This window comes from Pteronotus mesoamericanus, unplaced genomic scaffold, assembly GCF_021234165.1.
Source record: "Pteronotus mesoamericanus isolate MK-2021 breed Mesoamerican mustached bat unplaced genomic scaffold, CSHL_Meso_final scaffold_651, whole genome shotgun sequence".
Classification (NCBI taxonomy): domain Eukaryota; kingdom Metazoa; phylum Chordata; class Mammalia; order Chiroptera; family Mormoopidae; genus Pteronotus; species Pteronotus mesoamericanus.
In genome coordinates this window covers 37,978-54,402 of record NW_026555325.1, presented here as the reverse complement: position 1 = coordinate 54,402, position 16,425 = coordinate 37,978, and the positions used below count along the sequence as shown (strand labels likewise).

The following is a 16,425-nucleotide window of genomic DNA, read 5'->3' as shown; positions in this document are numbered from 1 at the left end:
AGAAGCTAGTTCTGAGATGGCCAGCAGTGAGGAAAGAGAGACGCGGGCTATGGTAACCAGCAGCCACCAAGAAGGTTTTGTGGATCCTGCAATGTTTCTTGGGGCTTTTGGGGGCGGGCAGGACAATGGTCCCCTCAAGGTTGTCCACATACTAATCCCCAGATTTGATTATGCAAATATGCTGTTACATGGCCAGGGGAACTAAGGTTACAGATGGAATTAATGTTGCTAATCTGCTGCCCTAAAACTAGAGATTTTCCTGGATTATCCAGGTGAAACCAAAGCAATCACAAGAGCAATGAAAGGAAGGCAGAAGAGAACAAGGGATACAATGTGAGAATGGCCCAATCCATGTTTCTGGCTTTGAAGATGAAGGAAGGGGCCATGATCCAAGGACTGTGGGCAGAGCAGTCTCTGGAATCTGGAAAAGGCACAGAAACATGTTCTTCCCTGGAACATCCAGAAGGAATGCAGCCCTGCAGACACCTTGACTTTAGCCCAATGAGACTGGTGTTGAAGTCCTAACCTACAGAACTATAAGACAATAAATTTGTGTTGTTTTAAGCCACTGAATATGTGGTCATTTGCTCCAGAAGCCACAGGAAACTAATATAGCTTTCCAGACACCATCATGAGAAGAGAACCTGGCAAAATCTGTACATCCTGGGTTGCTGGGATTGTAATGAGGGCATGAAAAGGCAGGAGGTTGTAGAGGCCGGAGGCACCCAGGATACACAGACCATGAGTGTGATAAGTATGAGTCTACGTTCCACCAGGAAGAGAGGGCTGGCAGTCCCCCAGGTCTGCTGGAACCACCTGCCCTTGGAGGTTCCCAGGGCCAGTCCTTGGCCTTGGAGGCTCAGAGATCCAATGGGTGGGTCTTCCAGAATGAGCTCACATTAGCCACGCTCACTCTGAGAACCACAGCTCCCAAGGCTGGTGGCTGGCTAGCTTCTGATCAAAAGGAATTTATCTCTCTTGAGCTGATATACCAAGAAGCCAAACCATAACCAAAAGGTAAGTTCTGAGCAAGTTCTGTGACTTGAATGTTTCACAGCCCCACAATCATGTCCACAAGAGCTGCCCCCAGCACCAGGTAGACTGCATGCATCCTCGGGATTGGTTCCCCCAGCACTACCCCCTGACAGACTGTAGCACTGGGTCCCTGAAGGTCCTTTTCTAGTGTTTCCCCAGTAACTAAGCCCTTGCTCCAGCCAGGAAGCCACTGTATCTCCAGAAGGGGACTTGGCTTAACTCTCTTAAGGTCCATTATCTGTTGATTTTAAAGATGAACATTCAGGCAAGTCTAATGTCCTTCCTCTCCACATCATTGGCAGAAGCCTCCCGGTAGTTTGTGTGCACAGACAACATCTCCCATCCTATTTGGTCTTGGGCAAAAAAATCCTTTCAGAGAAGGGTGTGGCTCTAGCTCTGGGCACCCTCTGGGAGGCAGGCCATGGTCCTGTCTCCATCTCAGCAGACGCAATGACCCAGCACCTCTTTCCCAAGTTGCACCTACTCTGTTTGGAAGCTTCTCTGACTTAAAGATCAGCTGCTCTTTTTCCATTTTGCTCTTGAAGTCTGTAAACCTGAGATTCTCTGTAGCTTCTGGGGCTTTGACATCCTTTTAGTTTCCTACCAGACAGACAACCCTGATATTTCTCCATACCCATCTTTTCAACACTAAGTAGCTGTGTCTGCTCTGGTAAGGTATTTACTCCTCTAACCCTCCTCTAAAATATATATATATATATATGTTTTTTGCTTTGAGAGAGAGAGGAAGGGGTGGGGGGGGAGAGAGAGAGAGAGAGAGAGAGAGATATCAGTTGGTTGCCTCCCATATGTGCCCCAACCAGGGGTCAAACCCACAGCCTTTCGGGGTGTGGGATGACGCTCCAACCAACAGAGGCGCATTGGCCAGTGCATACTCTAAGCCTCATTCTTACACACAAAAGGATTAATTGAGCTCCAGTTCAGTGCCAAGCAGTGACCTAGGAAAGTTGTTAGATATAGTGCAGTAAACAAAACAAACAAAAATCCTTGCCTTCAGAGGTTTACATTTCAGTGGGAGGAGACAGACAATAATAAAGGAGAAAATTCAAGCAGGAAGGGAGATTGGGAGTGGCAGAGACAGGGATGAAATCTGGAATAAAAATAGCCAGAAAAGGCCACCCCGAGAGGTGAACAAACACCTGAAGAAGACTTCAGTTTCCTGTTTGTAACCTGGGCATGATAATAATAGCATTTACCTCACCAAACTGTTGTGACTATTAAATAAGTTAATATGTATAAAGCATTTAGAATAGTGTCTGGCTCAATAGCTATTACATTATTGTTATGATGATTATTTTAAGAAATCATTTTTAGAAAGCTGTAGTGTTTTTTAAGCATTCAGCTTAGTTTGTGTTGGAAATTCAAAGATGGCAAATGCGGTGTGCATGCCACTATACTCCAAAAAATCCTAACAGAGACAGCACTAATCAATCACTGCACTCCTTTTCCCTGAGCCAGCAGTCCTTCTCAGCCCTCTAGGAAGTCAGAGTCAAGCCATTGGGATTGGTAGGTGAAAAGAAATTTGTCTTTTCCCTTGATACAACTGCATTTAGGGACAGATTTATCTCTGGAACTCCTCCTATGATTCTGACACATTTACAGAGTAACAGTGATTTCCTCTCTCATCAAGAGCTGGCATCACAACTTACGCATCTTTTCTTTGAAATGATGATCTCCATCTGCTTTGAATATCAAAGGAAAGAATAATTCACAGTCCACTATCACAGTTAAGACAACACAAACCACACTACGATGTTAGTTGTCTCATGATTACATGTTATTTCTTAAGGGATCACCCAGTAAAAATAACCTTAACTTCTTATTTTCTTGATGTGTCAACAGGTCTGAGTTCTTATGATGGCATATATGACAATGGATCAGATGTTTTATAAGAAAGTGGCTTTCATACACACTCCTTGCTCTCCTTACATAATTGTGAAATTTCTACAACCCAAACACAGACTCTTTCTCACTGCACTTTCTCTTGAGCTTATTTGAGACAGTCCCAGTGTCTAAATTTAGTAGCACATTAGTAGTATCACTAAATACCATCTCAATGAAAATTTTCTTAGAACTGTAAAGCAAAACCAAATACAATTCAAGGGTAGAGAATGATGACACTTCCCTTAGCAGATCAGATGTCAAAAAGGAGACGTGCAGTAAAATGCAGATAGAAAAAATTATGCCAGTGTCTTTAAGCCAGAGCCTCTCTAACTCTTCTTAAGAGGGAGTCCCAATACTTACACCAGTGGGAAGACTTCTCCTAGCATACATTCATGGGTTTTTGTGTCCAATTTTTTATTTTTTTAAATATCAGACTTGCAGGGAAGTTGACAAATACCCTTTTACCCTTTACCAAATACAATCTTTTTTGCTGAATCATTTGAAAGTAAGTTGCAGACATAAGGTCACTTTCAATCCTAAATACTTCACCTGCACCTACGAAAAGAAGGGCCTTTTCTTATATAACCACAATACCAGCTTCTCACCGAAGGAATTTAACACAGACATATATAATAGACAGTTCTTATTCAAATTGCCCCAATTGTCTCTAAAATGTCTTTATATACTTTTTAAAAAAACAATTATCCTACATCTAATCAAGTTTTACATATTGTTTCGACTCTTTAGTATATTTTTATCTAGAGTTGTCCCTCCACCATTTTGGTTTTTTATGACTGACATGAGTCTTATGGACTATTGCTCCATCTCTATTTGCATAATTACTTCCCAATGATGTGAATTATATTAACTATTTTTTGGTAAAAATACTGCTGAGATAAAATTGTATAATGTTAGTTTGTTGCATTATTTATGAATTGAACTTTGATCATTTAGTTACTGTGATGCCTGACAGATATCTCCATTGTAATTAATACAATATCTGCAAAGTGATGCTTTGATACTGTGTGAATATCTTGTATCCAACATCCTTTCAGCTATGGCTTAAATATCTATTTATGATACTGATTTAATCAGTTGTTTTGGGGGTGTGGGGTCTTTGAAAAATGGTGACTATCCAATTCTATTAGTCCTTTCTTACTTATTAGCTGACATTCTTCTGTGAAGATAAGCTGAAACCTGAGTTTTTAATTGTCATTTTAACTGTCGCATTTAAAACAGCAACAAATCTTCCACAAGAAGTACAATGGTAAACACCTGTACCATGTGGTCGCCACTTCCTTCTCCTCCCCCTTCTTTCCCTCCAACTGCTCCATCGGCTTTGTTCCCAGAACTGTGCTAAGTGCTTGATGTACACCAGGTCATTTAGTTCCTCTCAACCACACTAGCCAGTAGACAGTATTAGTCTAACTTTTCAGATGATGAAACTGAAACACAGAGAAGCAACTAGCCCGTGGTCATCCATTAAGTGACAGATTTGAGCTCAGACACATTTGGCCAAAAGGCCATGTTTCTGCCCAGTCACATTCCTAAACCATTGTGTCATGTCTTTTTGTAAACATACATAACAATTGCAGAGATAGCGATCCTCAACTTCATTGATTCTTAGAGAGCTCTTTATCCTGCCTCTTGAGCATTAGCACTGCCGAGCAAAAAGGCAACAGGAATTATACCAAAAGAGTGCCTATGCAACTATGGATCATTATTATTTTTCTCTTCTTACTTACTTGTATTTCCCAAGTTTTCCATAATGAACATGCATTGACAGTTTGGGCAAATTTCTAGTTGTCAGTTTCAGAAAGCCTCTTCCAAAGGGTTCCCTGTCCCTTTCAGAGCCAGGAAGGACACATGGCCATATGGCTCACAGGACAAACATGTGGGCATGTGGCTCACAAGATGGACACATGGACACATGCCTGGGCTTATGTGACAGGGAATGGGGGAAAGAACCCAATTCAACCAATGGTCCTTTTTCCCAGACTGGCTGTGTGCAAGATATCAGGCTGCTCTCAAGGACAGAGAAGGCTGAAAATAGGATCTCAAATTCTTTATGAAGTAACAACAAAACAAGAAAACACAAGAAACAATTTTGAGAAGGACAAGATAAGAGATGCTTGGCAGCACAGTAAGAGCAGCGACCACCATTGGCCAGGTCAGATACAGGAGATGTTAGTGAGACTTAAAGAAATGTCTAGAAGGGAACTCAGAATCACAGACCAGAAAGTCATTGCTCTGAGAGATTTTATAAGATCCTGGGCTTTTGTAGCTTTTCTATGTTTCTTATTTTTGTTACTCCATGTCTTTTCCCTATAGTCTTAAGCAGATAAAAAAAAAAATGCCTTTAAAAAAGAAAAAAAAAAGAATTAGTAGGCAGATTGAATTGCAAAACTATGTATAGTTTTGAATAACAAAAAGCCACCCTAAGACGGCTCCTATATGTAAAGGGTTTAGAAGTTCTTTCTTATCGTCACAAGAAAAACACTGAACAATATGAAAATCAACAACTTTTCTTAGATCCATTGGTGACCTGATGTCACAAGACAAACCATCACCCTGAAATCTGGAGAGACAGGAAGACAGAATCACAATGTACCAGGAACCGAAGTGCCATTGGAGCAGCAGAGGGTAGGAAGTTAAACAGTTTGATGAATTGCTGGAGACTTGAGATTTAAAAAATCCCAAGGTTCCAGTCTTAGAGCAGCCCCACGCTTTCCTGGAGCTGACCTCCAGGCCCCCAACCAGGTTATCACGGGAAGATGGGGGAAATATCTCCTTGTTTCAGGGAAGGAGAGGAGAAAAGTCATCCCATTAAAATATGCTCATGGGAAACGTAATCATTTTGAAAGCCCAGCCACAGGGGAAACTGCTTCACCAGAGCCTTATCTGCCCTGGGGGAAGGACAACAAGAGAGCCCCTGCCCCTTCCAGACTTCCAGTCTCATATAAGGGGAGAAACAGGCCAAGAAATGCTTCTGAAGGTCTGGCCCAGGGTCTCAGGCCCACCGAGATTTAATGATGACATTAAAGAACTTCCCCTCCCCATTACCTTCCTGTAGTAGTTTCCTGTGGCTGCTCTAACATAGTACCACAAACTATGGGGCTTAAACGAAGAAGTTTATTGTCTCACAGTTTTGGAGGCTAGAAGTCCAAAGTCAAGATGTTGGGAGGGCCGCGCTCTCTCTGAAAGCCTTACAGAAGAATCTTTCCTCAGCTCTTCCTAGTTCCTGCTGCTTGCAGGCAATCCTTGGCTTGTAGCTGCTTCTCTTCAATCTCTCCATCATCATATGGCCTTATTTCTTTGTGTATCCTTAATCTAGAATGACCTTATTAACATAGCTAATTACACCTGCAAAGACCATTTCCAAATAAGGTCGCACTCTGAGATTCTGGGTGAATACGAATTTTGGGAGAACATTTTTCACTCCTGCACATTAACACCACAGCAACAGACTCCAGTGGAATGAAAGTAAATTACTAATGAGAGAGCAGAAAGACACAGACTCTATTTAAGATGCTGTTGTAGGGAAACGCAAACGCAACAGAAGAGAGAAAAAATTAAATGAGGGAACTGAAGTCTCTGGCACCTATAGCTATAGCAAACATTAAACATAGCCCAGATCTGAATCATATTAACCTAAAATCTCAACTAAAACCTGGTTAGCTCAAATTCTATTACCACAAACATATCCAGGCTTCAACAAAAAAATTATAAGGCATGGTAAAGGCAACAAAATAGTCTGAGGAGACAAAGCAATCATCATAACCAGACTCAGATATGACACAAATTTTGGAATTATCAGATGAGGAATTTAAAATAACTATAATTAATATGTTAAGGGCTCTGATAGAAACAGTATATAGATACATGCAAAACAGACGGGTAATGAAAGCAGAAAGATGGCGACTCTAAGGAAAGAACAAAAAGAAATGCTAAAAATCAAAACTGAAAGACAAAGAGAAAAGAGAATGGAAAGAAATGGGACAAAAGGGCAATTGTAAGAGGTGTAACGTGTGTAACGGGAATATCAGAAAGAGATGAGAGAAAGGAGAAAACTGAAATAATAATGGCTGAGAATTTCCCAATATTAATAATTGTACCAAACTACACAGCCAGGAATAACAGAGAAGAAGCAGGATATATACCAAATAATCAACACCTAGAGATAATGTATTCAAACTGCAAAAAGCCAAAGACCAGAGAAAATCTTCAGGAAAAAAGCTTGGGGGAGCGGTGCTGGGAGAAACTGTACCTATAGAGGAACAAGAATAAAAATTACATTGGCACTTTCTTTTTGGTCAGAAACCAAGCAAGCAAGAAGTATGGAAAGAAAAAAAAACCCCGCTATCCTAGAATTCTGTATGCAGTGAAATTATTCTTGAAAAAGTGAATAGACTTTCTCAGAGAAACAAAAACTGGGGGACTTTGTTGCCAGCAGACATGTCTTGCAAGGAATGTTAAAAAGAATTCTTTAGAGAGAAGGAAAATGATATAGCTCATAAACTTGTTGGAATTTTATAAAAAAAAAAACCAAAAAACCCGAACAGGAGAGAGTTAGAGAAGGATGTTAATTTTGATGTATGATACAACATGGATAAAAATATTGAGGATGTAATGCTAAGTGAAATAAGCCAGTCACAAATATGTAAATACTGCATAATGTCACATATATGAGGTATCTAGAGTCAAATTCACAGAGAAGGAAAGTTGAAAGGTGGTTGCTAGGGGGTGAGGTGAGGAGTTATTGTTTAATGGGTATAGAGTTTCAGTTTTGCAAAATGAAAAAATTTCAGGAATAGATGGAGAGCTGCCCAACAAAAGGACGGCACTTAATTAAATTTAAATACACACTGAAAATGTTTAAAATGGTAAATTTTATGTTATTTGTATTTTACCACAATAAAGGAAACATTTGTTTTTAAATAAGTAAAAAGATGGAGAATGGTAAAGGGGTGGAGTCTACCATGCAAGCTAACCAAAAGAAGTCTGGGTATCTATATTAATTTCAGATAAAGTAAACTTCAGAAGAAGGAAAATGATCAGGAATAAAGATGCACATTATCTAATCATAAAAAGGTCGATTCTCCAAGAAAACATAATCTCATTGTGTATGTTCCTAACACTAGACTGTCAAAACACATAAGGCAAAATCTGAAAGAACTGCCAGTAGGAATAGAAAAACTTGAAGTTATACTTGGATACATTATTGTAAAAGGTATTTGTTTTATATTCCAAAACAGTTATTAAGAGCTTCCCACCAGATAATTTGGGAAGTGAATTGATGATTAAGAGACAATGTTTTGGTGAGAAAACTTTAAGGAAAACAATTTAAATACTGCAAAACATAATGTAAAGATTTCAATGAGAAATCTGGAAAAATACAGAGTATATTTTAGGTATAAATTTGAAAGAATTGCTTCATAAAGTAGAATTTGTAATATTAGACTACATAAACTTGAACATGGTATCTAACTTTTAGTTATACAATACAATTCTCATTCAGACTGAATCATTTAAGTAAGAGCCAAAGTGGTGACACTATATATCTCAAAACTTTATATGGAAAGAAAGTTATGAAATCTGTAAAACAAAATCCATGACATATTTGACAGGGGATTAATACCAAGAAGACATGGAGAACTCGTAACCTCAAAAACAAAAACAAAATATATAACAATCAGATTAAGAAACAGGCAAAGGATTTGATAGACACTTCTACAAAAAGACAAAAATGGACAATAAGCAAATGAAAATGTGTTCAACATCATAATCATTAGGGAGATGTCATAAAAAATACAGTGAGATTACACTTCACACCCAGTAAGATGACATATTATTACCATTTCTTAAGAACGTATTGGCGAGGATGTGGAGAAAATAGAACGATTATACTCCTCCGATGGGATGTAAATGGTGGTCACTAACAGAGACAGGACGGAAGTGGCTCAAAGAATTGAAAACAGAAGAATCCCGTGATGCAGAAATTTGGAAAGGAGCCACATGACAAATGTTCACAATGGCCCACAGGTGGGAACAACGGAGTGTCCGCCGACAGATGAATGGATAAATGACATGGAATTTCAGCGTAGGCACAATAAAGCCTTAAGAAGGGAGGAAACCGCTGTGTGCTATGATGTGGATGACGCTTTGAAACACCATGCTAAACGGAATAAGCCAGTAAGAATAAGGACAGATGCTGTAAGATCGACTACCGTCACATGGGATGCCTAGAGAAGTCAGAGACAGAAGGCCGAATGCTGGCGGCCAGGAGCTGGCGGCGCGGTGGGGCGTTGATGCTCAACGGGCACAGAGTTTCAGTGCTGCACGCGGAAGGGCGTCCTGGGGACGGACGGTAGTGACGGGGCCACAGCAGTGAGCATATACTTAAAGTCATCACACCGTACGCCTGGTCCAAACGGAACGATCTACAACGATTTTGAAAATAAATCGCAATCCACGGTCGTGAGAGCGACGGTCATAAGGCACTGTCCAAACTGGGACACTCCGGGGGCGGGGGACAAATGTGATGGTCCCGGGTAGCCCAGGTGCCCCCCAAATATTCTGCTCCTGCCTCAGAGAGAAATATCCCCCTGCCTCAGTCGAGAATTTCGTCTGGCAAACGCTCAGCGCAGCAACTATGGAAGAAATCCCACAGGCAGCAGTGCCGACGAAGAAGGATTTCTGTCCCAAAGCCCCACACCTGTAAGACGCAGCCAGGAGACTTTTGAAATAAAACTTTGGATGCATTCCAGAGGTACCGTTTTACCCCAGGAGTCCATTCTACTCTGGGCCAGTCGCCTTTGGCCTGGGGCTCCGCCGCCCGTACGTGCACGAGGGACACACCTTTACCTCCCGCCCCCGGCCTCTGCCATCGCGACGCCATCCCTCCTGGAAGGCAGGCCCCGCCACGGCCCCTCATCTGCTCTGCCTTCCCTGGCCCACCAGCTGGAGGCCGTCCACTTCCAGCCTCTGCTGGTCCTTTACCTGGCGAGAGGCCAACATGAGAGGAAACCTCGATCACTGAAGGAATGCTACTGACGTGTGCTCTTGGCTGCCAACCCTGAAAAACCACCGCAGCTCAAATCGTGCACCAGCCGTAAGGAAAGGTACCTGGGCCCTCCCCGCGTGAACTCCGTGGCCGGTGCCTTGGTTTTTCCAGGAGTCCGTCGGGGGCTCGGAGCCGAGGGACGGAGCGAGAACCTCACTGGCTTCCTGGCCATCGTGCGAACTGGCGCCACTCTGAGTGCCTTTCCCGTACCCGCAGTGGTCAGTCCCGCCCCGGCCCGGTCTCGGGCTCTGGCACTGGGGCCCCCCGGCCCCAAGGTCTGCCCTCTGTGGCGCGAAGACCCGAGACAACGGGTGCCCGCACGAACATTTTCCCTGCTGGGGCTGCTCCGCGCAGGGTGATTCCCCCGCGGATGGGGTGTCCTCAGGGGGCCTCGGTGCCCAGGCCTGGGCCAGGTCACCCTCACCGCACACGTAGGGCAGCTTTCAAAGGTCCTCAAGGTCACCTGCCTCGAGTATTTCACACCCCTCCCCCACGTTCACATCACCTCTGTTCTTCTCTACCCGCACAGTACATTGTGAGTGGGCTACATGCTCGCAAGCTCTCACTCTTGGACCTTTTCTGTTTCCTGGCTTGTCTGTATGTTTTGCAAACACGCAGCCCACCTCCTGCTGAGTGTACAGCAGGAGTCCTCTCCTGCAGGTGTGAATCGCAGGATCGCCAGCTTAGCTGGAAAGGCAGCGCAGGCAGCACCGGCGCACCCGACTGACAGGAGAGTGGAGGCTTCAGGTGGCCTCATGAGACCAAAGGGCACCATCAGGGCAGGTGACGGCACATCTCGGGCTTTGGCCCAAAGGGGTGTACTTTGCCCCCTTCCGACACGCCAGGATGGTTCAAATCAGAAGCTCGGGGACTAAGGGTCGGCGAGCATCATGGGCTGACTGGCGGCCTGGCCGGGGGACACGTGGCGAGTCGTCAGGATTTAGGATGCCTCCTCTCACCTGCCACGGAGAGGATTGGAGGGGGCGACCCCTGAGTCCAAACTGAGCTGGATGTCCTTGGCCAAAAACATGTTGCCCCGGTCTTCCTTTTGTGTCCCTGGTCTCCTGAGTTTATCGATACCTTTTAAAACGTGTGTGAACAAAGCAGACACAAATCGAACAAAGTTTTAAACTGGTTTCCTTGAGGAAGACGGCCCTGATTTCGGTCTGGGCCTTATGACTTAACGTTACATAAAAATAGAGCACGTAACAATTAGCAAAGCCCTGTTTGGGGGATTCTGGGCCAACATGGAAGCCACTGAAAAAAGTCTTGCCTTGGCTCATTCAGAAGAAAACAATCACGTGGCAAAGGCCTCCTCTAGGGGAACGTGAGTGCGAGTGTCTCGAATTCTACGCTGTGCCGCACAGATGCTCTTGGGCCTCCACGCAGAAGAGAGAAGACGCACCAAGCAGAGCAAGGGGTTTGAACGCTCGAAAGCTCGGGGAGTCACTCTCATACTGAGGGTCGGGCGGGTCCTGTCAAAGCTCAGGCCGGGGCCCCCTGAGCTGCCACTTGAGGAGGTGAGGCTGGCAGGATGGGCTTCCGGCGGAGTCAATCGTCTCCACAGAAGACCACGTCATACCGTTTATTCATTATACAACACATTCAGAACAACAATCCAAATCATCTCTCTGAAACCAGGTTACGAAAAAGGGATAGAGCCAGGCCGGCACACAGGGCCTTCTGCCCGCGTTTCTGTGAAAGGGTTTCAACAGATATTTTCTCTCACTTGGAGGAAAGGCAGAAGGAGGAGGGGGGCCGACTGGCGCCCCTGCCGGGAGCCCGGGCTGAGGCGGACAGTCAGGGAAGATTGCCCGCACTCTTGAGGCCGCAGTCTAGCAGCTCTGGGAAAAGCGAACCCGTCTGGGACCCCCAGCAGCAGGGCTCCGAGGGGCCTCCGGGCGCTGGGCCCTGAACCCTGGCACCCTCGCCCGCCCTCCTGGCGCTGGGGCAGCCTGGAGCTCCCCGTGGCATCTCACGACCTTGCGTCCTTTTCACGTCCCTCAGGAAATGGCAGCAATTCCTTCTGGGTGGGGAGATAGGAAGCCTCCAAGTCCGATCCCGTGTTCAGCGGAACGTGGACTCCGGCGGCATGTCTCCCGGGTCTCGGGTCTCTTTTAAAGCAACAGCTCTCAGTGATGACAGAAGGGCCTGGTCTCCCTTGAGAGCTCCTAAAACGTCGCCCGCGAGTAGCACTTGGGAAGCAAAGTTGGCTAGGACATGGCTCCCCGCCTCCCCACTTGCAGGCCGGGTGCATCTCTTGAGAGGGCAAGTGTGCAAGACACAGAGCGAGGGGACCGGCCTAGCAGGAACCCTCCCCGCAAGCTTCTTGCCCAGGTTTCGCCGCTGCCCTGCAGCCCTGGGGCCTGGGCTGAGCCTCCGAGAACCCAGTCTGTCCTTTGCCCTGGGCTGGGGGCGGAGGACCTCTTGGGGACAAGGCTCCTGGCCCACGGCCCCCACGAGCTGGGCCGTTGGTGTCTTGCGTAGACGTTTCACGGCTCTGTCCTTGGTCAGGCCTGTCTGAGAGGCTGGGCGGGGAGACAAGGCAGGCGCCTCAGGAGCCCCAGACGCTGCCCCGAAAAGCTTCCAAACCCAAAAGGGTGGGTGCGGCCCAGGGAGGTGTTCACAGAAGCCGTCCACCTCCGCGGTCCTCCAGGACCGGCCGCATCCTGCAGGCTGCCTGGCGCCCCCGGGCGGTAGGAGCCGGGCCCTGGCACGGCAGGCTCCGTGGGCACTCATCGCGCAGTCTCCTTCCTCACTCAGCTGGACACGCCAGGGCTTCTCGCCCCCGCCCCCGAAGCAGGTGGGTCTCTGGCAGTAACACAGGCCCGAGTGCGTCCATGTGCCCCATCAAGAGCGGGCAGGGACGGCGGGTGCAGAGCCGTGAGTGGTCGAAGGGGACCCAGGCGACCCGTATCTGATTTGGAGACCGGCCGCGTGTGTGCTGAGAGAGAGATCGGACTGGAGGAGTCTGGGGGCCAGAAGTCAGGCGCAGGAGTGTGAGCGAGAGCTGGGCGCGGCGGGCAGGGCGGGTCGCTCCTGGGGCTTTGGGCCTGTGCCTGGAGCAGGGCTTCTGGCCTGGCTTCTGGCCTAGGCCTGGCCCAGGGCCCCGCAGAGGCTCCACTCGGGGTGGGACCTGCCCCTTGCCCACCCCCCTCCACCCCCCGCCAGGATGTGCACAGAGTGAGCAAGGGGGCTGACCGCTCCGGAAGGGCCTCGTGCAGGGGGTCCTCAAGCTCTGCCTGGCTGCCCATCTGCTCCTGGCAGTAGGAAGCAGAGCTCGAGGCTGGGGTCCGGGCAGGCTGCGTTCGCTTGATCTTTTTCGCCTCTCGGGGCCACCGGCAGGCGGGGCCTGGCTCCCCTGGCCCGCAAAGGCCGTGCTTCCTGGCCAGGGGGCGCCGGTGGCAGGGTGTGCCTTCAGCGCAGGACTTCTGCCCGCCGGCCGCCGCCGGAGGGCGGTGATCGGAACTGAGAAGGCTACAGGGGCCAAAAGGAGGCATAATCCTGGACCCTGAGCGCAGCAGCCCGGGGTCAGGAAAGCCAGCCCGGGACGTGCCCCCTTGGAGGGGCAGGCAGCCTGAGTGGTTTGGGAGTCCTCAGGGGCCCTCCTCCCGACGCTCAGGCTCAGTGGGCGCTCCCAAGACTCACCTCCCTAGGGCCAGGGGCTGCCGAATTTTGGCGCTCCGATCTGGAGCCGCTTGGGCCAGCTGGGCGCACGGAAGAGTTGGGTCGCGGGGTCCCCACCGTCTGGCCCCTCGGGCCTCTGCTTGCTGCTCCCAGGGGCGGGAAACGGGAGGAGCCCTGGCTGTCCTGGGCCCTGCAGGGAAGGGAGGGGAGGATGGTGTGGGGGTCCCCCCGACGCCTCCACGAGGCCCCTCCAGACAGCCCTCTCCCTCTCCTCCAGGCGCAACAGCCTCCCACAGCCCCGGAGGCCCACGGCTGCCCGCAGCGGGGCTGCAGGAACAGGGCCCTGACCCCGCCACGCTGGGGGCCCGCTCAGCTGCGGAGCTCCGCGACCGCCCTCTCAGCGCCCAGGACCGCAGCCACCGCGGCGCTTGGCCCCAGCCGGCGCCCCGACCTCCCCCAGCCTCCAGGCCCCGGGGCCGCGCGGCAGGCCTTCCCCTCTCTTCCCACTGCCACAGGGCCCCCGCCCCACCTCCCGCCCAGACAGCCTTTGCTCTGCAGAGGGGCCCCTGGTCCCTCGCTCCCAGGGAGGCTGGTTTGGGGCGTGGGGTAGGGGCCGGTCCCCAGGAGGGACACGCGCCCGCTGACATGGGCTGGCATGGCACCCAAATGTCCGAGAACTCAGTGTGGAGCTGGCACGGGGTTGGGGGTGCGGTTTCTGGGGGCCCACCCGCATTACCTGTGGCCGCTTCCCTCCACAGTCGGCTCCCACTGCACAGCAGGCATCAGAACCCTGAGTCTTAGACGGGTGCCCTGCGGCGGGGGCTCCTGGCCCCGGGGCGCGTCTGCAGGACGGCCCGATGGAGGGGCGATGGTGGGAAGGGGTGACCCGGCAGGAGGTGGGGTAGGGCCCGCGAACCCTGTGGCCAGGGGGCCACGGGCCAGAGGGGGACGGGTGGGGGGTCTTGGGAGGAGAGGACACTGGCGAACACTGTCGCAGACCATTTGGGCAATGCTGACGGGAGGGGGGAAGGGGGATCGGCAGGCCAGGGGGTGCGGCGGACGCCGGAGGCCCTGCGGACGCTGCTGGCCCTGCGGGCCGCCAGGAGAGGACGAGGCCCGCTGCTGCCAGATGGGAACCTGGATGGGCGAGGTGGGGGGCCAGGGGGAGGGACAGGCCGGCGCCCCGAAGCGCGGGTCTGTGGAGGGCAGGGGGACAGGGAGACAGGTGAGAGGGGTCGGGCAGAGGAAAGAGGGGTGGGAGAGCGTGGTCTGGGGAGGGGGGCAAAGGAGACTCGCTTCTTCATCGCTGCCAACGCACAGAACCAGACTCGCTGCCAACGCAGAGAATGAGCGTCTGACCCAAGCACGCGGTTCCAGAATCTGAGTTGTCTGCCTCTGTTCCTTTGTCCGTCTCTGTGACTTCAGAAGCCGGGAATTCTAGAGCTCTGGGCTTCCCAGGACAACGGTGGAAATCACCGAGCACTGGACCCCACACTCAGCGCACCTGACACGGAAAGGAGCCAATCCACACCCCCCACCCCCGACATGTGACTGAATGATTTTTCTAGAACTTCCATGAGCGTGACAACTGGGGCTAAGGAACCTGGGGGTCTGGAGTCCTAGTGGACTCGCCTCCCCAATCCAGCGACCCCTTGCCTTCTCCAGGTGCTGCTTTGTCCCCAAGCAAATGCCCCAGAAAGCCTGAACCCCATCGAGCCACCCAGAGCGGCTGTCCAGTCCTGTCACACCTCCTCCCTCCTGTCCGTTCCATCTGATGCCACCGCCCCCACGTGCCCCAGGGCTCCATCCCAGCCACTCTCGGGATCATTCCATCGTCTGCCATCCGTGATTCCGCCAGCTCTTCACTGCCCTGCCCTCCCCGCCTCACGCGCCCTTATTATGGAGGCTCCCTTGCCAACATCCCAAGATGCCAGCGGGTCCTGGGGAAGGGGCGCTGTGCCGGCCAATCACAGCCCCGTGGCGCCAGGGCCGTGGGGAGAGCGTGACGGAGCCCCGCGCAGGACATGGGGACGGGAAAGCGAGAAGGGCCGCTCCCTCCCCCTGGCCAGCTGCAGGGTGGGGCCGTGCGCTGAGCTCCCCAGAGAGCCCACTGGCCCAGCCTGGCGGGGGCGCTCCGGGCTGACCCCTGCACACCTGGCGGCGCTGGGGAACCATGAGAGACCTCATCCGGGCAGTGCTGGGGCTCGGGGGACGGGCCGCGGGGTTCTGCCTCAGGAGACAGGGAAAGGTCCCTGAGCCTGTGAGGGGGGAGGAAGCAGGTCAGGGTCCAAGCAGAGAGGGCTGTGGCTGGGTCGGCACGGCCCGCGGGGCTCCCGGCCCAGGCCTGGTCAGGCTAGGCTCTCTCACGTGTGTCGCATGTTGACTCGCGTGCACCGAAGCCCCTGGGCCCGGGCCCCTCCCTCCGGAGCCCCACCTGACACACTCGTGTGATCCTGGGGAAAGAGGACAAGACTCCTGAGTTAACCTGCACTAAGTGCCCTCAAAGCAAACACGAAACCCTGGAGCCAATGAAGACGCGATGGGCCCATCACACCTGAGTTTAACAGCTGAGCTGTGGGCCCTGGCTGGTGTCTCTCAGTGGACTGAGCACCCGCCCGCAACCCAGAAGGTCACAGGTTCGCTTCCCAGCCAGGGCGCGTGCCCGGGTTGTGGGCCAGGTGCCCAGCTCGGGCTGTGTGAGAGGAAACCGATCCATGTTTCTCTCCCTCACTTTCTCCCTCTTTCCTTCTCTCTAAAAAGAAGTACGTGAAATCTTTAACAACACACATACACACACA

At 50.4% G+C, this 16,425-nt stretch overlaps 1 protein-coding gene across 1 annotated transcript; it reads right to left on the bottom strand.

Moving 5' to 3' along the window:
* Positions 1 to 12,759: 12,759 nt before the first annotated feature.
* Positions 12,760 to 15,814, bottom strand: LOC129061760 (basic proline-rich protein-like). Its single transcript, XM_054562524.1, has 4 exons — positions 15,547 to 15,814; positions 14,364 to 14,823; positions 13,649 to 13,954; positions 12,760 to 13,477 (listed from the first exon to the last, which is right to left on the bottom strand). The coding sequence occupies exons 1-4, from the start codon at positions 15,812 to 15,814 to the stop codon at positions 12,760 to 12,762; spliced, it is 1,752 nt and encodes a 583-aa protein (XP_054418499.1).
* Positions 15,815 to 16,425: the final 611 nt, after the last annotated feature.

Bases quoted from the DNA above. Each gene is read 5' to 3' on its own strand.
- LOC129061760 (XM_054562524.1), bottom strand. From the start codon at position 15,814: ATGAGGTCTCTCATGGTTCCCCAGCGCCGCCAGGTGTGCAGGGGTCAG. The intron at 14,824-15,546 runs GTTGGCAAGGGA...TGCCCTCCACAG, and splicing joins ACCCGCTGGCATCTTGGGAT to ACCCGCGCTTCGGGGCGCCG. The intron at 13,478-13,648 runs GTGAGTCTTGGG...TGGCCCCTGTAG, and splicing joins CAGCCCCTGGCCCTAGGGAG to CCTTCTCAGTTCCGATCACC.